Here is a 22201-nt window from a genome sequence, read left to right as displayed (position 1 = left end):
ATGGGGGAGTGGGGGGTAGGGGGTGGGGGGGAAAGGCAGGTGAGCAAGATGGCTCCGCAAGTCAGAGCACTTGCTCCTGAAAGTTGTTCTCTAACCTTCACATATGTGCGATGGCAGGTACGCACCCATACACAAACTCACCCCGTACACGCAGACAATAATTAGAAATTAAATAATTAATCGGAGGAACAAGCAGTTTCTGCTCCTACAACTCGCCCAGACAGCTAACAGAGAGCAAAACCAAGTCACATGTACCCTTTCCGAGCTTCTACTGGGTGGTAATCTCATCCTGCCTCCTGTCTTTCTTCCTTTCTTTCTTCCTTCCTTTTTTCTTCCTTCCTTCCTTCCTTTCTTTTTTGAAGTCAAAACACTTTATTCAGAGGTTCGGGGAAATGTTGGGGGTCCACACTGTCTGTTGTCCTCCACAGGGCACATCTTAGAGGTCACCCATCGCTGAGTCACCTCTTTAATCACCATCAGAGGTCATCCTGCCCAGTTTCTAAAGGAAGCTATGGAGAGGTCAAAGGCCACAGAGATCAGGATACTGAGACTGGCTCAAGATCCACAGGCCCTGAGCCAAGGCCCAGATGAAAGTCAGGACCCTGACTCCCAGGGGCTGCTGCTCTCTGAGAAGACTAGCAGAGGGAGAGAAGGCAAGCAGGCCGCAATTGCTTCCCAAACCCTAAACCCATGGGTAGGAGGACATCCTAAAACAAGGCTCTTCCATCAGCCCAGCAGGTGAACTCTATCACCCAGTCCTCCCTTTACTCTTCCCAGCATCCCTGATTTGCAAGGGCTCCAGGTGGTGCATCTTGAATCTGCCCCCACACCACAAAGGTTTGCATCTGCGGCTGAGCCTGCCCTCTGCCCTTCCAATCCTCCCCACTAATGGTTAGAAGAAAGCTCAAGGGGCTCAGGGACCTAAGGGGAAAGCAGCCAGATCCAGCTGCCACCAAGAGACACTAAACAGGACTGCATCCCTCCTCCCTGCCCCCCCCGCCCCCACCCCCGCCCCAAACTTGTGCTCATGAGTCACCGCACAAGTTGCCCTATCAGGAACATGGAACCGAACTATAACAGTGTGTGCATCACTGCCAGGGTGCTGCCAGTGACAGCCTTAAGAGTGTAGCTGTGTTCACAAGGCAGCCTCAGTGGAGGTCTATGTCTGTGACCTCAGGCTTTGCAGACTGGAGCTTGCCTAGCTCTGACTCCTCCCTACAGAGCCCTCCCCACACCCACACCCACCCCCCAACAGCCCTGCAGCTCAAAGGCCCCCCACAGCGAGGGCCCCATCTGCTGGAGGCTCAGTGACCTGTGTCAAATGAGCAGGCGCTCGGTCACACTCCAGAGCCTGGAGGAGGCTGGGCACTCTGGGAAAGCGGAGGAGCTCCTGCCTGGGGGCCAGCTGGGTAGGAGCCCCACGGGGAAGCCTGAGACTGGCAGCAGTCTAGCTGGGGAGCTGCCCTGTACAGGCAAGAAGAGGAGAGGGGGGGAGGGAAAAACAACTAAAAAGAAAGAGCTTTCCTATGTCCTTGAGGCTAACATTGAGGAGAGAGCAAGTGGACCAGACTCTGGACAGAGCACAGTCTCTTCCAGCTTTCTGGCCCCTTGTTGAGAACTGGTGGTTCATTCAGGGAGTGGATAAGGGTGCAGGTATGTCTATGAGATGGTAGAACTCTTTGTATCTGCTCAGGTGGGTAAGAGAGTTCATAGATGCCGAAGTGTACCTATTTGTGTGAATAACACTGTGTGCCACTCAGGAATCACTGTTATGCGGATGCTCATCAGACTGAGCACAGGGACCCCAATGGAGGAGTTAGGGGAAGGACTGAAGGAGCTGAAGGGGCCTTAGCTGGCATCAATGGGAGGGGAGGCCCTTGGTCCTGTGAAGAAGTGATGCCCCAGTGTAGAGGAATGCTAGGGCAGTGAGGTGGGAGTAGGTGGGTGGGTGGGAGAGCACTCTCATAGAAGCAGGGGGGTTGCAGAGGGGAAACTGGGAAAGGGGATAACATTTGAAATATAAATAAATAAAATATCCAACTTTTTTATAAAGAAGAAGAAGAAGAAGAAGAAGAAGAAGAAGAAGAAGAAGAAGAAGAAGAAGAATCTGTGTTTGTTTGTGACCCCCAGGGGCCCAGAGGTCTTAGATATTTTAGTGTCAGACAAGGAAGACCCATTTCAGTCTATGTGAGCTTTCTATATCTGACCCTGTTTAGACACATTGCTTTATTTCCCATCAGGCATTGCTTTGTGTAACTGTATGTTTGGTCTACTCATGCAAGATTATATGTCCCTGTGGCAAATTGGTATGTGTGTGTCCCTGTACTGACTTGCATGTCTGTATCTCTATGTTCAGTATGTGTGAGAGTGAACATCTCCTGCCGTGTCCCCACCATTCCGTGTGCACCAGCCAAGTAGCATGTTCACCCCATGGCTGTGCAGTATGGTTAGAAAGAGGACTTCTCCCTGAGACTGCGAAGGAGACGATCCTAGAGCCATGGTTCTCACCCTTCCTAATGCTGCGAGCCTTTGAATCCAGCTCCTCATGTTGTGGTGACCCCTCAATCATAAAAGTATTCTTATTGCTACTTCATAACTGTAATGTTGCTACTGTTAAAAACTGTAATGGAAATATCTGTGTTTTCTGATGGTCTTAGACGACCTCTGTGAAAGGATTATTTGACTCCTAAAGGAGTTGTGACCCACAAGTTGAGAACCACTGTCCTGGAGAGATGAGCCATTGCAGTACAGGTATCTGCCAGGGGCCTATGATGGTCCTCAGTGCCCCCATGCAATCTCCAAGAACAAGAAGGAAACAGATACCAACATCTTCTATGGGAAACTCAATTCCTAGGAAAAGTGGGACTCAACCCATCTCACTGGAGACTCTACAATGCAGAGGGTCTAAAATTTCCAATGCAAAGTTAAGGACTTTACCTTTCCTAGTTCATGCTGCTGCTGATCCCTGGGGCAGCATCTACTATGTACAGGAAAGACACTTAAACGACATTCTACATCACATCCTCAGAGCAATCCTAAGATACAGGCATCACTGTCTCCTCTGTAAGATGGAGAAACCTCAGCTCCGAGAAGCAAGTGATTCACACAGTCTGCTTGCCTATAGGGAGGGGCCTTAGGCTGGGGACCGAGATGCTGAGTAACAACCTAAGAGCTTAGGTACTGCTTTCCTGAGGGTAACTCTCCTCTGTTCAGCACAGACCAGGGAACACAGCTTCCAGGCAGTCCTGACCTGCTCACAAGCATGGCCAAAGATAAGGCTGTAGGCCATCTTTACCCTGAAGGCCAAAACTGCCACTTCTTGCAAACTACAGCAATGGTGGGGGTGGGGGTGGGGGCAGACCGGCATGAGTAAGACTAGCCCTGCTGCATCCTCTGAGGATGATGTCATTAGCTCCCCCAGGAGTTAAGGCACAAGCCAAATGATGGACAGAACAGCACCATGCCTCACTGTTCTTTGAGTGGTAACCTCAAATCTGTACAGTGTAACCTGTCTGCTGCTGTCCAGACATTTCCCATCTTCCAGCAGGATCAGGGTAGATGGATAGACTCTCAGACTGTCAAACGTGGAAGAGGAAAAAAAGTAAATTGGTCCAAACCCCACAGCCCACTGAGGAAAGTTAGTTGCCCACCTAGCAGACTGCAACAACAGAAAAGCGCAAATAAAAGCCCTTTGTGTGTGTGGGGGGGGGGGGGCACTCCCTCTATCTCATACCATTCCCTGTTCACCTTAGGGAAACAGGGATACAATGTGAGCCATGGTCAGTCCCAATTTACAAAAAGGAAAACCAAATTTAGAGTACTTTAACTAGAAAACAAGAGGAAGTTCCAATTTGAGCCCAATCTTCAGAGTAATACAGGCCTGGTTAGGACTGGCATGAGAGACTTCCGCTGTAAGAATTCAAGCCTTGGTCCTACACTTAGGGCTGGGAGAAAACTTAGCCAGGTTCATGGACCAAGAGAACTTGGGCTGCCTCAGGGTGACGGCTTCCTGGGCCAAGATCCAGGCAAACCCAGCATCCCTATCTGGGTTCAGACACATGAATCCATCCTAACTCCAGCAGGTAGAAAGGGACCTAAAATGCCTGATCAGGACTATGGCCAATAGTCAGACAACCTTGGCCTCTTCCATTCTTTCCCTTGAGTGCTAGCAGGTGCTTAACTTGGGACATTCAGGGCTCAGAGGACAGGGTAACTCTTGTCACTGTCAACTCTGTCCCAGCCACTCTTAGATGATCTCCACAGCAGCTGCCTTTAGAGCCCTTCTCTCTCTCTCTCTCTCTCTCTCTCTCTCTCTCTCTCTCTCTCTCTCTCTCTCTCTCTCTCTCTCTCTCTCTTGTCTTCAAATACATAGGCTTCATTCTACAGTCCTGAGTGGATTCCTGTCCAGTGAGGTCCTAGCTAGGCCCCCAGCTCGGCACCCAGAAATCTTTGAATCACTTTGAAGCAGATAGGGTCTAGCAGTGTACAGAAGCCCAGCACAGGAATAGGCAGAAGTATGGAGGCACGCAGACTAAGGAAGCACACACCAGCTGCAACTGAGGCCCCCCTCCACTCAGGATCCTTAGGAAGGACACAAAACAAGGACAGGGATGAAGAAGTTGGCCGCATCCCACTGTCCACTTCTCCAACAAGGACACCTCGAACTCGATTCCCTATCAGACAAGTCCGAGTTGACTCCACGGGAGGCTAGACAGCTGCCAGCTGCCAGCCTGCACATTGGATTTCCGAGGTGCCCAACTGCCCTTCCCTAAGTCAGTCCACAAATCCTATTCTGCAAGTTTCCGGCCGTCATAACCCCAGCACAACCAGCGCTGCCGACAGACCACCGGTTCCAGCTGGGAGGAAACAACACGAAAAGGCTACAGCAGCGCAGGACAGGGCCCTAGTGTCCATTCCCCACCCACTGGTGGCGCTTTCTCTGGACCAGTCTCCACCCCGAGGTTCTCTCATCCCAGAACCCTGGAGCCCAACTGGTTCCTGGAGCTTGCATCTCCGCGTACAGGCTCAGCGGCTCGCTGTCCTGGCTCAGCACTGCCCACGCGGTACTCACCTGGCCTCGGTGCCCAGGGAAAGGAAGGAGAGCCGGCGAGAGGCTTGAAGCCCAAGTCGATCCGACTCTGTCCATGCCTGCTGCACTTTCAGGACTGCAGAGGTCCAGCTAGTTGTGGCGCTGAGTCTAGAGGGAGAAGAGGGAAAACCGAGACCTTGGGAGAGCGCGAAGCGACCTGGCAGCCGCAGGAGGCGAGGCCCCGGAGGTGAGCAGCCGCGCGGTACCGAGCGGGGAAGCCACGCAGCCTCGCTCTCGCTGCAGCCCAGACTCGCGGGATCCTGGCCCGCAGGCAGAGGCGCAGCGCAGGGAAGAGTGCGGGGCTGAGTCTCTGCTCGGAACCCGAGCGCCTCCCGGAGCCCGCAATCCCCCGCCCGCCCCAGTGGGATGCAGGCGGAAATTGAGCTTGTGTGGAACGTGGGGACCGACCGGGCTCCGAGTCTCCCGCGCTGCGGTGAGAGCGGGGCCCACGCAGCCGGGACCGGAGGGGGTGCGGTCCCAGTGCCACCCCCGCGCCACTCCCCACGTGGCGGCCGCGCCCCCGGGGCGTGAATGTGTACGCGGGCGGTGGTGGTGGGGGTCATGAATGAAGCCCCAGCGGCCAATCAGCACTGCCGGCGCGCGGGACCCCGGGAGCGAGACCCAATAGCGAGCTCCGGGTTGCAGGCCCCGGCGGCGGGCGGGCACGGGGGGGAGGAGGCCGGGGCCGGGAGGCGGGAGGCGGCTCCGCGGGCAGCCAATGGGCGGCGGGCGGGGTGGGGCTCCGGAGCGCCCAGCGGGTCCCGGCTTTAAGCCGGCGGAGCGCGGCGGCGGGGCCCGCAGACGGAGCGAGGCGGCGGCGGCGGCGGGGCGGCGCAGGGCGCGGGGCGGCATGGCCACCACCGCGCAGTATCTGCCGCGGGGCCCCGGCGGCGGAGCTGGGGGCACGGGGCCGCTCATGCATCCCGATGCCGCCGCGGCGGCGGCAGCGGCGGCGGCGGCCGAGCGGCTGCACGCGGGGGCCGCGTACCGCGAAGTGCAGAAGCTGATGCACCACGAGTGGCTGGGCGCGGGCGCGGGCCACCCCGTGGGCCTAGCGCACCCTCAATGGCTACCCACGGGAGGAGGCGGCGGCGGCGACTGGGCAGGCGGCCCGCACCTGGAACACGGCAAGGCAGGCGGTGGCGGTACCGGCCGAGCTGACGACGGCGGCGGTGGCGGCGGTTTCCACGCCCGCCTGGTGCACCAAGGGGCGGCCCACGCGGGCGCGGCATGGGCACAAGGCGGCACAGCGCACCACTTGGGCCCCGCCATGTCGCCGTCGCCCGGGGCCGGCGGGGGTCACCAGCCCCAGCCGCTCGGGCTGTACGCTCAGGCGGCCTACCCCGGTGGCGGCGGCGGCGGCCTGGCCGGGATGCTGGCGGCGGGAGGCGGCGGCGCGGGACCCGGCCTGCACCACGCACTGCACGAGGACGGCCACGAGGCACAGCTGGAGCCGTCGCCACCACCGCACCTGGGCGCACACGGACACGCACACGGACATGCACACGCGGGCGGCCTGCACGCGGCGGCGGCGCACCTGCACCCGGGCGCGGGCGGTGGTGGCTCGTCGGTGGGCGAGCACTCGGACGAGGATGCGCCCAGCTCCGACGACCTGGAGCAGTTCGCCAAGCAGTTCAAGCAACGACGCATCAAGCTGGGCTTCACCCAGGCCGACGTGGGACTGGCGCTGGGCACCCTCTACGGTAACGTGTTCTCGCAGACCACCATCTGCCGTTTCGAGGCCCTGCAGCTGAGCTTCAAGAACATGTGCAAGCTCAAGCCGCTGCTCAACAAGTGGCTGGAGGAGACCGACTCGTCCAGTGGCAGCCCCACCAACCTGGACAAGATCGCGGCGCAGGGCCGCAAGCGCAAGAAGCGCACGTCCATCGAGGTGGGTGTCAAAGGCGCGCTCGAGAGCCACTTTCTCAAGTGTCCTAAGCCGTCTGCGCACGAGATCACCGGCCTGGCCGACAGCCTGCAACTGGAGAAGGAGGTGGTGCGTGTCTGGTTCTGCAACCGGCGGCAGAAGGAGAAGCGCATGACCCCCGCGGCCGGCGCGGGCCACCCGCCCATGGACGACGTTTATGCGCCTGGGGAGCTGGGGCCTGGCGGGGGCAGCGCGTCGCCACCTTCTGCGCCCCCGCCACCCCCGCCGGCCGCGCTGCACCACCACCACCACCACACACTGCCCGGCTCTGTGCAGTGACCCTGCGGACTGGGTTCCCCGCCGGCGCAGCGGTGCCTCTGGCGCGCAGTCAGCGCGCGCGGCCTGGACTCTTTTTGTTGTTTATTCGGTTTTGCTTTGGATTTTACAAAAAGGAAAAAGAAAAAAAAAAAAAAAGCTCAGAAACTTTTAAACAAAACCAAACACCCGGGACCGACCCCTCTCTCCGGCGAGCGGCGAAAGACGGCCGAGAGGCTGTGTCGCCCGAGTCCCGGGAGAGAGCAGCGGAAGATCCAGAATGCGCCAACTCACTCTGGGCGCCCTGTGCCCACTGCCTGCTCCCTATCCCCATCCCCTCGACGACCCCCGCCCCTGCCCCTGGGCTGTTCGGGGCCGGATCCCGGCAGCGGCCTCCCCACAGCGAAAGGTAACGCGGTGCGGGGTTAGGGATTCCCCGGGAGAATGGACGAAGAGAGGAGAGTCCCCAGCAGCTCTCCCGGGCGCGGACTCCCTGTAGCCTGCAGGTCACGGGTGGGGGCTGTCACTTTATTCTTTCCGCGCCTCTTCTCTCGCACCTGGACGCGCCCCACCCCCTCACCTTTTCTCCGGGCTTGGTTTTTTACGGTTTTTATTTATTCGTGGAGCCTCTCGGCTCCTGGGGTCCTTCTAACTCCGCCCGCGCCCTTAATTTAAATCGCTGTATACTGTATTTATCGGGGCCCCAGAGGGGAGGCCGCGAGAGCCGCATCTGTGTATAAAAGCAGGAAATAGCCAAAGCTTTAATCTAGCCTAATTTATTTTCCCTTTCTCTTCCCCTCTCCTCCTTCAAGAACGCAAAACAAAAACAAAAAAAAAACTAACAAAAAAAATTTTTTGAGTGTTCATTTTTCGTTTCGTTTTACCCGAGCCCTCGGCTCGGTTCCTGGCCTAGCAGAGAGGGTCTGCGCTCCCACGCACACCCGGGTGGGAAGGGGCATCTCCACCCGCAAGACCGAGCACGCATCGCGGGCCACTGCTTCCCCGCCGGGCCTTGCCCCTCCTGGCCTTAACGAACGAAACTTGGAAAAGTTGGAACTATTTTTTAACTAGCTGTAGAAATAAACCGTTCCCCCCAAGAACCTTGCGCCTGTTTCCCTACCGCTCCCCCTGCTCTCTTTCCGGCCCCCGTGGGATGCGGGATGCTGGGGGAACCCTGGGGAGAAATTCTCCAAATTTGGGGTGAGGTGGGAACCATGTAAATATGTGAGATATGTACACACTGGCAGGGGGGGGAAGAAACACTTTGTGCTTGGTTTTTATTTTTTTGGTTTTCTGGGTTGTTCTCCCTCCCCATCCTAAAGGGTTTGTATGCCCGACTAAACCGAAAAAAATATTTTAATATGGTTTCCTAATTTCTGACCCATCTCTATTTATTTTCTGGATGTGTTTGGAGCTTCCCCCTTCACCATTTCTTCATCTGTTTGTTAAGGTTTCAGCTTAAATTTTGTTTTTATTTTTTATTATTTTCAGAACAATGTTTTGGTCCATTCTCTTTGTATCTTTATTGCAAAAAATAATAATAATGTAGACTGGGAAGTTCCCTTTATATTTATGTTATAGTAAATATTTTATTACTCACATAAACATGTACCCCAGGGCTGTGTCCTGTTCTCTTTACTGCTAGGGCTGGGCTTGATTTGCAGGAAGCGGTGAGAGTCCCCTGCCTGTTCCTCTCCTGAAGTTCTGGGCTCTGAAAGGAAGGGAAACACCAGCCGCCTTCTCGGTCAGTAACAGGACTGCCTGCCTGTTGCTTGGTCAGCAGTTGGGCACCTGGCCCAGGTACAACAGTCTAGCAAGAATCACATCCTGTTCCCATTGCCTTCAAAGACCAGATCAGGGCCTAGGATAGTAAACCCTTGATAACATGGAACCTGGGGTCAGCCATGAATCAGATGCAAGCTGACACTCTTCTCAGCCAAAGCAGCAGCTCGCCTCTTCCTGGATTACCAGCCTTGTCTCCTGTGCCTGACACCCCAACCCCTAACTTTGATTTCACCTTGTGTCCCATGAACGGGGTCCACGCCAAGTGTCAGAGTTATGGGGCAACTGAAAACCTAGTCAGCGGCTTCCTACCCCAACTGGCTCTCCATCCAAACAAATGGTACCCAAGCCCACCTAGATACATTGGACTTCTGACAAGTTCCGTCTGAGGTCCATTCAGGAGTCCTGCAGAACTAAGTCCACTTGGGAGGGAGGGAGTCTTGCCTATTTGCCTTGGGCAAAGCTAGCTCTGCTTTGCAAACTACCAGTCCCATACACTCTTAGTGGTGGAGGCATGGACTATACTGCAGGAAAGGCTTGGCATAGCTCCTGGGTAGACAACCAAGAAGAGCAGGGAGGGAGAGATGCGTTTGCTGTTGAAAGGGAAAAAACCAACATTCTGAGATGTTCTCAATGCTTCAGTGGCTGCATCCCTCAGAAAGTCTCCATACTGGGGACAGGTCTCAAGTTCAGCTCAAAACCCAAGGTAGCATCCCAGTCAACATAATTTTTTTCCCTTTAAAACATCCCTTCCTGTTTCTTCCATAGCACTGTTCTTTTCCCTTCTCAGGAGAAATACAAAGTTCTTACTCTGTAGAGCAAAGTTGAAGGCACTGTGGGTTCGGCTGGGGAAAAAGTTGTAGCCCCGGCGAAGTGTGTAAAGCCTGCGTGCCTGGGAAGGTTCTCACGTCCAGGTCTTGGGAAGCCCTTGGCTCTAGCTAGTGGACTGGGTGATGCCCAGAGTCAGGTATTCCAGGACCCCCCAAACCTGTGATCTTTAGCTGGGCTGGCACATCAGTATAACATACAAAACTTTGATGCCGTCCCATATTCCTTCCTACCCCCTAGTTCTCCTACCCCTAGATTTGTCCCTGACTTGGGGAATGGGGCCGTCTCAATATGGAAGCAAGTGAAACTTGGCTTTCCAGTCCCTTCCCTGCCAGCCCAGAGCCTCTGCAGGTTTTGAAACTGGGAAACTGGAAAGGCCTTTCACAGGCCTCTTCCCTCCAGTTGACACCAATTGATTGATTGATTTCCTAATTGTCTGCTTAATCTTGTACAAGAGGGTGGGCTTATTATTGAAGCAAGTCAACTCAAAAATAGCAAAACAATGCAGCCCCCCAAGAGCCAGCAGCAGCTGAGGGATAGAACAAAAAGAAAGAGGGGGAGGGAGAAGATCCTGCACTGCAAGGGTTTGGCTTAATGAGATACCAGCCTGGGGTCTCTACCCTGCTTCAGACAACCTAGGAACCCAAAGTCCTAATCCTTTGGCAGAATAGTTGAAGAAAGGCACATCAGTTGTGGGCTTCTGGATTTCTTGTATGTAGGTCTACCCGCCTGTGCCAGAGTTCCTCAGACTTCGGTTTGTCCAGAGGAGTGCATCCTTCCATTGCAAACTTGGGACTTCTGAGGCCATCTCTCACCCTTGACACTCAAAGTTATTTCCTGTAATCACAGAGCAGGTCAGTAGAACTTGACTGGTCGCGCGAGAAAACATACCTGCTGATATTTGTGTATTCTGCTGTGTGTGTGAGGATCCATGACTGGTCCCAGAGCCGCATGGTATGGGGGAATCCATCTTATACTGGGAATCTGATCTAGAGTATTTGCAGGAGTAAGGGCCTCTTAGCGCTGGAAAGGAAGGAAGGAAGGCAAATCCAGAAGGCACCCTGTCTTGAACACCAAGCCCTTCTCCCTCATCTCCTGCCGCAGGTTATACAGGCTTCTGTGCTGCATGGTATGAAGTCCAAGCCATGATCCTTTTGTCCCTAGAATTCAACTTAGTGTCCACAGGTCTACCCGACTCCTAATCATAGCTCCCAACTCGGAGCTACTTGGAAGCTCCTAGACAGGTTCTAGGTCTTCGTAAGAGAAAAAGCAAGTCAATGTGAGCCACCCAGGGCCAATCTTCCTTCCTGAACTTTTCACAGTAGGACTTGAGCCCCAGAATGGAGAGTCACTTAGGCAGAGGGTGGAGTGGGAGGGGTTATCTAGCCCAGCTACCCCCAGAAGTTTAGCCAAGAGGATCTTCCCAGAGTTTAAGGTTAGAGGCAGCTTAGAGACACTTCAGTTCCTCACCCAGCAGTTAGTGTTTCTCAGGTCTCAAGGGCTTCCCTGGTGCCACTCAAGACTCCATGTGGGAGGACTGCCCTCTATTGGTCCCTGAGCTGGGACATGACACCCAGTCGTCAAAATGACCTAATTGTTTCGCATGCCTTCCGCCCAAGTCAAGTTCAAGGTGATGGCTGATGGTAGGCTTTGCTAGCCAGAGCAGAGGCGAGTTCAGGCCCCAAAGGAGGCAATCCTGTTTCACACACAAATGTGCTGGTTTGTGGTCCCTTCCCTTTCCCTCTTCCACCCTGCCCACTCACACAGCCATGCTCAGAAACCCACTACCACATGCTGCCTCTTTTATCTCTCCTACCCACACATATCCCCACCTCTCCTATCACCAGCTCAACAGCTTACACACACACAGAGAGAGAGAGAGAGAGAGAGAGAGAGAGAGAGAGAGAGAGAGAGAGAGAGAGAGAGAGCCTCACCTACACCACTGTTTGGCCACCCAGACCCAGCTTTCTGGTTGGTACTGAACTCTTGGGAGTCCAGGCACCTGACCCACGTACTGTGTGACTAAACACATTACCATCTGCTGTCACATTTAGCCAGACCCTCTCCTTTCCAGGTTTCTAAGCATTCACCCCACAAACCACTTTCTAAATCCATCCCTGTCCAACCGTCATCGCCCCAGCTCCTCCCAGATCTCTCTGCTCCTTTCCGATAATTAAAGTTAGGCTGTGTGTTTGTATGTATGTGTGATCTTATTTTTTAAACACACACCCCCACACATACATATGCGTGTATATATACAAACACACACAGCAATTAGCTCCAGCCTCCACCATCATGCTAGAACAGTAAAACCTAGTTATGCACAGGTCCCCATGGGCCCCTGTGATGAACCCAGATTCACCTAGTCATGGGCTCCTGATCTCTCTCTCTCTCTCTCTCTTTCTCTCTCTCTCTCTCTCTCTCTCTCTCTCTCTCTCTCTCTCTCTCACACACACACACACACACACACACACTAGCATTTCATGAAGTAATACCCACTGTATACTACAAGAGTATATAACCAACCCCTTGCTTCCCACCTCTCTTCAGAGAATCTTAATGGACTCTCCTCAAATGACCCAGGGCCCCGGAGCACTGTGCTTATGAACCCTTCCCCTGCCCACCCCATCTCCATCCACACAGCAGTGGACACAGCTCCCTGCTGAGCCTGACCAGGGTGGGTCTGGGTTTTATTAGGCTGCAGAGACAGCACGGAGGCATATGGTCTCGTACACAAGAAATAGTGTTCATGTTAAATCAGACCTCATGCATAACACATGAGCCTGAGCTCACAGTATTTTGGGTGTTCGTCAAAATCAGTGTTCTTTCTTGTAAGGACTCCTGAAAAGAAGGGAAGAGAGTGTTGGCTAATTACACCCACAGCCCGGACCCAGGGATCCCAGAGTGCCCTGGGAGCCTCCTCTGCCCCACGTCACCCACGAGTGGGTCCTGTCCTTCTCTTCCACCCTATCTTCCCACATGGAAAGAGGGCTTGCCTCGGGTTTGTAGCAGGCATAAGGCCCCGTGTTATTTTTATTTCTTTTCTCTCGGCTCTCTGTCCCTGGAGGGTTCTGGGGAATAGCGGTGGCTCCGTTGCTCTCTCACACCCGATTCATTTGCCGTTTTATGAACTCCCGGTTGATTCATCGCCTCCCTAAGTCAATGACTCACTCCTGATGGCTTCTCAGAAATCCTTCTTGAAGGACTCCCGGTTATTCAGCTTTGAGCGGGAGCCTGAGCTGAGGTAGACCTGGACCTCGCACAGTACAGTCCCTGCTCCCTTGGCCTGGAGTCACCCTGCTTGGGTTTTTGCAGAAACCGAGCTGGGGAGGAGGGAGTACTCCGTCCATGCAGAAGCTGGGAGAACCTACCCAAGCATCTCAGCCTGTGGCAAAGCTCCCTTCGGCATTTGTGGATCACCTGCCATCTATCCTCATCAAAGCTCCAAGAAACTTGCCGTGACTGGGGAGGCAGAGCACAGATGTGGGACCTGAACCAGCAACTCACATTTCCATGCCTCAGTTTCCCGGTGTGACGCTAATGGCCGTTCTGTACTGTAGAGTTGTTTTGAGAATTGAGTGGGATAATGCTCACAATACTTAGCATAAAAGATGAATAAATCAAAGTTGTTTTATTCTGAGGCCTGGGCTCAGAAGTTAGCATTCAAGGAAGAACACCATAAGGTGATGTTCCTCTACCTCTGACCAGGGACCCCACTTTTTCCAAGGACACTTTTATATAATATACACCCATCACTCACCTTACACTTTATGTTGAGTGCCTTACACAATATAGCCCCATTTTATAAAAGAGGAAGCTGCAGCCAGGAGAGTGTTAGCTTAGTCAGGGCAACAAGATTAGTAAATGCCAGCAACTGGAATAGAAGCCATTTTATCTGACTCCTGAGCCCCAGTTTGTTTTATGCTAAGGCCAATGGCAAAACAGTAGTCAATGCTGAGTGTTTGTTCAAAGCAAGAAAAGGAAAGCCCCAGAACGCAGGCGTGGAAATCAGGAATCAAGGGTGTTAAGAGCCAGCTAACTGGGTAAAATCTACGGCCCCCTCTCCACTACCCAGAATCAAATAAATCCCAGGAGGCTAAAGAAAGTTGGATAACTTGCCAAGTTAGGAAGATCAGGAAGTCCACCTGTTTGGCCCTCTCCAAGCCTCCACATCACTGAGCAAAAACATTGTAGCCAAGGGTGGAGACCTAACATCTGCCCAGGCATTCAGCCTCATGGTCCTATCCACTAGCCAGAAGTCTTGCAGAAAGTTCCTTAAGTTCTCCATACCTCGGTTTCCTCTTCTGTAAGCCAGGATAACAACAGCATCAGCCCCACACAGAACTGCAGTGAGGACTTGACAGTCGAGAGGGTATATAACACGAACACTCGAAGCCTCCCACATCATGAGTACCATTAAATGTTAGCTGTAAAAAATAATTTTATATGTACAGTGTGTATTAATGCTGAGCTGTTGCAGAAAAAAAAAATGTCAACTACCTCCCCTAACACTCCTGCCTTTCTAAAATGATTTCATTCATAAAACCACTCTAGGATAATTAGGTCTAAAATCCCCATCCCCATTCCACAGGTGAGGACACTGAGGCCCAAGGATGGTAAAGGCCTTTCTCAGAGGGACCCAGAAAATCAACAGGCGCAGTTCTTAAGCCTAGTGCCTAGTTCCAATTTGTGGCAAGCCTGCTTCCCCAGCCATGTCTTCTGAGACTATAATACTAAGCCCTGTGTGGCAAGGCTTTGTACTGGGCTCGCAGAAACAGCACCCAGACAGAGACATTAAACTGAGCCAGAACGAGTGGATAGAGGTTTGCTCAGAAGTCCCTGGACCTGGGCCTGATCCCTGAGACAAGTCCCTTGAACCCTCAGACCATATCCACTCACCCTTCCTGAATCCTGAATCTTTCTGCCTTTCCCACCCTGTTCAGGCCGCTCCTCTAGCAGGCTGTGGCACATTTTTGACCCTAGCACAAAAGATTCAATGCAGGGTTCACGGCCTCTAAACCCGATGGGGTCCCAAACTATGGGATTAAAAGTCTGACTGAAGCCTCCTTCAGGTCTCTGTGAGTGGTTTTACTGCAACCCTAGCCAGAGGTTAAGCAGAGGTTAACCAGCCTCAGACACTTGGGGTCACCAAGTGGATCATTTGTCACCTCGGACCTCAAACTAGGAAATAACCATTCCTCCATTCACTTATCCATCAGTCCGTTCTCCAGCCAGCTACTCCTCCATTCACCGAGCCACCCACCTTTGCATGCAGCCATTCATCCACCTACCCCTACGCTACCTAGTCAGCTACCCGCCCGTCATCTGCCATCCATTCATCCGATCTTCTTGCTTAACGAACATCAAGAAGACTGATGGCCTCTAACCTCCACACTCTTCTAGCTTCGTCTCATTCCCTTCCTGCCCCTCAGCCATATAGGGTAAGTGTTTGAGAAAGCGGTGTCAAAGGTAATGATGAAACCTGTTGTCATATCTATGAAGTTGTGTGAGTCCAAGTGCTGGAACTTTCCACACTCCCCTCCTCTCCCCAGGGCCCCAAAGGAGCTATAGTCGATATAGCCTGTGGCAAAAGTCTAGATGGCCTTAGTTCTCATTTCTTACCCCAGGAATGTCAAGTTCTGGGCTAAATGTAAGGGGTTTCAAAGGTCACTGGGAAGAAGCAGCCTAACAGCATAGCCTCTTTAGAGGCCAGCACTGGACTGCCTTTTTCTATCGAAAATGCCAGGCACCTCTAAACACCAGGGCCCTGCGGGGTGACGTTCTGTTCCTAGCCATGTCAGTACCTGCATGCGTACTTGGAGTAAACCCCTGCCAACCCCATCACCTCAATTCCTACCAGTGCAATATGGGGGTCTTGGCAGTTTTGAGGATGTCGCCTGCCCTCTAGCCTGGGTGGGCCTGCTTCTTTGACAATGGGGCTTCTCTGAGCAGCCCACACAAGAAGAAAGATAGGAGATGACGTGGTTGGTGTTCAGGGCCCTGAGGACTCAGCTCGAGCTGTTCAGCCCCCCTCCCCTGACACAAACAATCCTCAGTTACCTCCCCCTCCTGCTCCCTAGAATCTGGGCACAGCTGGAGCCTGCTATGCCCTAGCCACCCCATGAATCACCGCTCTATGGTCCCCGGGGGAGTGGTCCAGGGAGCATCCTACGCTTGCTCGGGAGGAGTGAGGGCCAGAACTGCAGCCCTCAAGCAGGCAGTGTCCACAGAAACAATGGGGGCCTGTGGCTAACAGGCGGAATGCAGCTATTGTCCTGCCCTGGCCCCCAACCCCAAGGCCCCAGGTCCCCAGGCCAGGCAGCCTGGCGTGGATCAGTGCGTCAGACTCTTTCGTGTACCAGGGCTGGGCACACATGACCTGCTGCTTACCTTCTCTGGGTAGGCAGGAGGGTAGGCTGATGGGCCAGACCCCCACCTCTACAGCCAACCTCACAAAGGATCCTCCTGCACAGAATGAGAAGCGAGATGGGACCCACGGGAGTAAAGGCAACCTACCCATCCCTAGGATGCTTGAGACTAGCAGCTCTGAGACCCAAGCTATACATCACAGTGGGGAGGAGACCACATTAGAATAATGCAGGATTAGAGTGGGGTTGCTATAGCGACGTATTAGGGCAATACATCTAGGGAGCCCCAGCCCCTTGGTGATGTATGGCTCTGCTCAGCTGTGGGGAGCAGGGGGAGGGGACCTGTCCCGCCCCTCCAAGGGAGAGCAGACACCAAACACTCTTCATTGGAGGAGAGCATCTGCGTTAGACACTAAAAATAAGCATCTGAGGACCCCGTCAAGACTGAAAAGTGTACTCTGCCAACTGCCACTGTCCTGCATATTCAACCTGATGTCAACTTCAAATCTCAGCTCTAACCATAGCCTCAGCCTCTGCCTATGTTCCATCCCTAACCCCAGCCCATGAAGTAGCACCAAGCCTCCAGCCCAGCCCCACCAGGCTCCCACATTTGCTTCCTTGCTAAGGACTGGTCCCATACTATCTCCCTGAGTAACTGATGGGACTAGATGTGTGTGTGTGTGTGGCGGCGGCGGGGGGGGGGGGGGGCGCGGGGAATCAAGGGTCAAAGAAAGGAACAGAGCCAGGCCATAGTGGCCTGTGACTTTAATTCCAGCCTTTACACTTGGAGGCAGAGGCAGGCAGATCTCTGAGTTCGAGGCCAGACTGGTTTACAGAGCAAGTTCCAGGACAGCCAGGGTTACACAGAGAAGCCCTGGCGAAAGTGGGGATGGGAAAGAAGGAGGAAAAGGTTAGGGGAGAACAGAAGGGAAGGAGATGGGCAAGCTCCTGGAAACCTCCCTAGTAAAATCCAGAGAGTCCATCTTAGGCAAGTGCACCCTCCTCTCCCAGTGGCCTTTGTGCTGACACCTGGCACCTCATTCTGTCTAATCCAAGACTATCTAGCATCCCTGTGTGTGATCTCCGGGCTATAGAGAGGCTGAACAGGTGGACCTACTGGACAAAAAGAAGAAGAAGAAGAGCCTGCCATTAAAGAAAGACTCAAAACCAACCAAACAAACAACAGCCAAAACCTTTCCCTTTCCAATAATGTTTGTACAGGTAAGTGAGAAAGTCGGGTGGCAGGCTGCCTCCTAAGCACACGCTCAAGTCATCTGTACTGGCTGCTCACCTCTGAAGCCCTGCATCGCTACACCTTAGGGACATCATGGAATATTCTCTAGAGACAACACCCACTGCTACATTTACCTTAGAATTGTAGTGAGAGGGGAAAGAAAGCGAAACCTGTTTCAGAATCAGACTGGCTCTCTTGACTTTCCATGTATCTATGTATCGTGTATGGGCATGTGTGTTAAAGTACATGTGTGCAGGGTGTATGTGTACATGTGTGTGCGTGTGCATGCCCTGCATCCTCACTCATTACCTTTTCAGTTTATTCATTGGGTACAATACTTATACAACCCCCTCAAAGTCTTCTGGCTTTTTGCTGTTGTTTTTTGTTTGGTTCATTTCAAGACAGGTTCTTGCTACGTGACCCAGACTAGCCTTCAACTCAAGATTCTCCTGTTTCAGTCTCACTGTGAAGTGCTGGGATAAAAGTGTGAGCCACCATGCCAACTTTATCCCTTTTTATGTTTGAAAATAACACTGAGGTCCTGTCTCAGCCTGGGCTCCTGGATGAAACAAGATGTGTCCATGAGACCCAGCCTCTGCCGCTGCAGTCTCCTGGAGAAAGAAAGAAGACCCAGACCAAAGAGTGAGACCAAGTGGAAAGCCCGGCCTAGTCACTGGTGCTAGACCCAGGAGAAGTCAGGTCTTTATTCCTGATTGAGAAGAACTCCCAGACATGATTCTCTCTCTCTCTCTCTCTCTCTCTCTCTCTCTCTCTCTCTCTCTCTCTCTCTCTCTCTCTCTCATTCAGCCCACGTGTGCTCCCTCCTCACACACAAAGTCAGCCGGACACACACGAATACATTCAGAACGCGTCCACTCTCACCCGTGGTGGAACAGAAGGCTGAAAGGAAGGTAGTGGGAGGGCAGAGTGTGTGCCCAGAGGGCAGTTCCTGGGGTCGGGTGGCAGGGTGCCCAGGGTACTGAGTGGGCAGGAGACCTCATGGCTTCCTCTCTTCTCTAGCCAGCGACCAAAGGTCAGCTCAGGCGGCTCAGCCACGTGCAGTCCACCCACAATCCTGGTCAGGTCATGTGAGACCAGGACTGAGGCTTTGTCAACACTCCATTGTCTCCCAGAGCCCAGCCTGTGTGTGTGGTAGGGGGAAAAACCCTCTCCAGCCCAGGCTAGCTGGTGAATCTCCAGAGCCATGGTAAGCTCCCAAAGAAATGCTTCCTTCAAGCATGATGGTGATGGTGATGTCATCGTCGATGCCCTACAGGACCCCATTCCTCTTTGAGACTTCATACAATCCTCAAGAAGTGGTGAGGAGGGCCCTCCCTTGGCATTGAGAGAGGGAGCAAAGGGAGGAAGGGCCTCCTCTCCTCTGTTCTCCTCGGGGCAGATATGCCACCATGTGACCCCAGCCCCCCCCACCTCACCCATTCCACAGATGCTCTGGGGGGGAAAGAGAGAGCAGAGAAGGCTGAAATATGGCCCTGAAGGTCATCTTGCACGTCAGCATTGGGATGGGCCCCGGAGCCCCTTGTGTCCTGGCTCCCAGCCTGGACCACAACACAGGCTCCATTGACTCCTGTGTACCCTCTTTCCCAAGATGCCCACAAAGTCATGGGCTCATGGTTCCTAGCCACAGGCTCCTGAGCCCCCCAAGAAGGCCAGGGTTGGCAAGAAGAACATAAACTGCACGTGCACAGGAGTCTTTCAAGTCCCAGCTGAAGGTCATGGCCAACCTTTAGGCCTTATCCTACCCAGTCTGAAATGGAGTCAAATGGAGACCCAGCTAGGGCACGTTCTCTGCCAGTTCTCTGCAATACAAAGTCCTATGTATTCTTTAAAACTAGCCCCTGACTCAGCCCTTACCACTGACATGTAAGGCCAAGCCACCCTGGTCCACTGTGTCTCTTACCAGGGGTGTCAGGTGAGGGAAGAGGGTTGTGCCTGGGGGAGGGGCTGGGGCTGAAGAGCTCCAGAAGGGGAGGGCTGGCCCTGCAGGATGACAGAGAGATGATTAAACCCACAGAGAAGATTGATAAGGGTGCTAAACAGCTGCAAGTCTGCAAGGTGGGCTGGGGACAAATCTCATCTTGTCCTGGCAATGCTCACAGTTCTGGGGGGCTGGGCCAGCCTGGCTGAGCTCATGACCCATACATACAAAGAACACTCCAGAACACGAGGGAAGGGGGGCTAGAAGGCCACTTCCTGCTTCTCCCTCCTGGCCTCTGATGAAGGCTTCTGGAGCTCACCGAGGGACCCCTGCCCCCTTAACACCTGGGCAGTGCGTCCCTTCACCCACAGCATCTCTGCCTCAGCTCTCACTCTCGTTATTATTAGATGTGATTTACAGCGGAAGCGCTGAGTCAGACAAACCGAGATTTCCCCTAGACAGAGGCAGTGGGAGTGGAGAGTCCAGGGGAGGTGGGCAGGGTCCTCGGAGGGAGCCAGGAGCTGGGTATCCCAGACTCCAACTTGTAGAATGAGCAGGGAGTTTATGTTGCTGTTTCTCCTACCTGCCCTAGGCCCAGGATCCTCACTTGGGACTCTTGGACATTCAGACCCCTTTTCTAACATCTCGCCTCACCTTTGAGCTTGTCTTGGTTGGCCTCCTTTCCTTTTACAAATTTAAGAGGAGAGCCTGGAAATGAGTCAGGACCTTGTGTCTTCAGAACGGCTCTGAAGGTGGTCCCGAGCTCCCAGAGATGGAGAGAAGCCGCGGAAGGGCCCCGGCCACCCCACCCCCACTCTGCAAACAGAGACCCTAGCACCGAGTTCCGGGCAAGTGGAGTGGGGGGGTGTCCAAAAGCGCAACACCGCCTGCAGGAAAAGCCCACATTTCTGCTTTCACCTTGTGCAGAAGAGAGTGGTGGGCAGGTCGGTCTCTGCTCCCTGGGTCTCTGACTCCCTGGCAGGGAGAAACTGGGCATTGTTGCCAAAAATAAACGTTCCTTCTCCCGCTCCCTGGCTCCCGGCTCCCGCTCATTAGGATGCGTGGCGTTTGGCTGCGGTCCCACACCTTGCAGCTCATTATAAATATGCAGTCGCTGCTGGCGCTACCCCAATCATCTCTGCAATCAGAGCTTTTAATTAGGTTAATTAAATTGTATCAAATCTCGCAGGGACGCAGTTCACTGATGCTGATGAGGCAGCCAAAACAGACCCCGGCTCCTTGGCTAATGAAGGCCGCTGCCTGCCTGAGCAGCGAGGGGGCAGGAACGCATAATAAAGGGGTGCGTCCTCGGGGAGGAGCTGCTGCCCAGGCCCATGCTCTGGGGACCTAGGAAAGGGTCTTCATCTAGCAAGTTGAGCTCCAGCGGCAGCAGTCTCCCAACCCCAGAGACTATCAGCCTCGCTGGAGAACCAACTATGCGGAGCATCAGGAACCCAGACAGGTGGGCAGTGTTAGGCCTAAGCACCTGCCACCCCAAACTACAGAGTAAACAGTGTCTTGATATCCATGGTTCTATTTGGGAGCACCTTACTTCTTCCACAGACTAGTTTAAAAAGGAAAGGGTGCGCATGCGCACACGTGCCCGTACACACGCATGGGGAGAGATGGGGGCGGGGGAGGGGGGAAGTTGTCCTGTCACTGCCTCCTTGGTTGTCTTATTAGCCTGTGAGGAGGCCAGGATGAGGCTAGGAAGCCCATCCCACTGCTGGCCTAGTCTCCATCTGCCATGGAGGCCATCTGCCCCTGGCAGGGGGTAGTTTATAATGCTACCAGCCAAAGACAGGAGGGGGTGGCACCCCCTCCCCAGTCTCTATGTGCCAGATGGATCCTGTGTTTTCCCACCTACCTCTCTACCTAAAGAGCCCTCTCTCAGGGAGAGACATTAGTCCCGGCCCTACAGGATCAAATTAGCTAAGGAAGAGAGCCGATTCCTCCCCACTCCGGTCCCGCCTCACCCGGAGCTGATTGTCCGGCGCGCCCTGCACTCTACCACGGGCCACGGGAACCCATGCAAACCCGGAGCTGGAGGAACAGGAGCTCTTCCCCTAACTTTTAGGAGAATGGCAGGTGCTGCCACCTCTAGAGGGGTTGTCCCTGCCACTGCTCAGCTCTTTCCTCTGAACTCTTCAGTTCTCTGAGCAAAAGAAGACCGAAGATGGGGACTTTTTCAGTGCTTTCAAGGTGAAGCTTGCCTGCTCTGTAGGAGCTGCTTTTTGGTTTTGGTTTTGTTTGTTTGTTTGTTTGTGTTTTGGTTTTTAATTGTTTGTTTTCTTTTATAGAAAGGTTGTGGGGGGGGGTTGTTCTTTCCACTCAGTAATGTGAAAACTTGAAACCAACCCCCACCCCCAACATTTGTCACCTCAGAAAGAAGCCTTTGGGGGTAACAAAGAAAATAAAAAGCTGTAAATTACTCAGACTGGCTCAGGGCAAGGGGGGGGGGAGTGCCCACCTGCCTCCAGGCACCAGGGTTTCATTAACACTGGTGATCTGAGCGTGGCCATCAGGTGACAGACAATGAAGACCTGAGAAGGCTTCCTTCCCACCTTTCTTAAATCCCCCAAAGCAGCAGCCCCCTGCCGAGATCCTCAGTTCTACTCCAGACTAGCCTCTACCTGCCAGGGGGACAGACTGCGGGACCTCCCAGCACATGGGTGTTCCTCCTATGTCAGGATATGGCCATAGCCTTTTCTAGGACCATCAAGTCAGGCAGAGCAGATGGACAGGGAGATGTAACTGAGACAAGACTTCCCAAAATGCC

At 53.7% G+C, this 22201-nt stretch overlaps 1 protein-coding gene and 1 long non-coding RNA gene across 2 annotated transcripts; one reads left to right on the top strand and one right to left on the bottom strand.

Annotated features, from left to right (window-relative positions):
• Positions 1-5939: 5939 nt before the first annotated feature.
• On the top strand, positions 5940-8856 carry Pou3f1 (POU class 3 homeobox 1). The gene has a single exon (XM_021161275.2). It carries the CDS (start codon positions 5940-5942, stop codon positions 7293-7295), a length of 1356 nt encoding a protein of 451 aa, XP_021016934.1. The 3' UTR covers positions 7296-8856.
• Positions 8857-12554: 3698 nt separating this feature from the next.
• Positions 12555-16401, bottom strand: LOC110293786 (uncharacterized). Its single transcript, XR_002377848.1, has 3 exons — positions 16272-16401; positions 14172-14308; positions 12555-12722 (listed from the first exon to the last, which is right to left on the bottom strand). It is a non-coding gene; the product is annotated as an uncharacterized LOC110293786 (long non-coding RNA).
• Between the last annotated feature and the right edge of the window lie 5800 nt (positions 16402-22201).

This window comes from Mus caroli, unplaced genomic scaffold (assembly GCF_978045245.1).
Source record: "Mus caroli unplaced genomic scaffold, Mus_caroli_1 scaffold_6, whole genome shotgun sequence".
Lineage (NCBI taxonomy): Eukaryota > Metazoa > Chordata > Mammalia > Rodentia > Muridae > Mus > Mus caroli.
The sequence above is the reverse complement of the archived record's forward strand: the minus strand, read 5'-3'. Positions and strand labels throughout refer to the sequence as shown.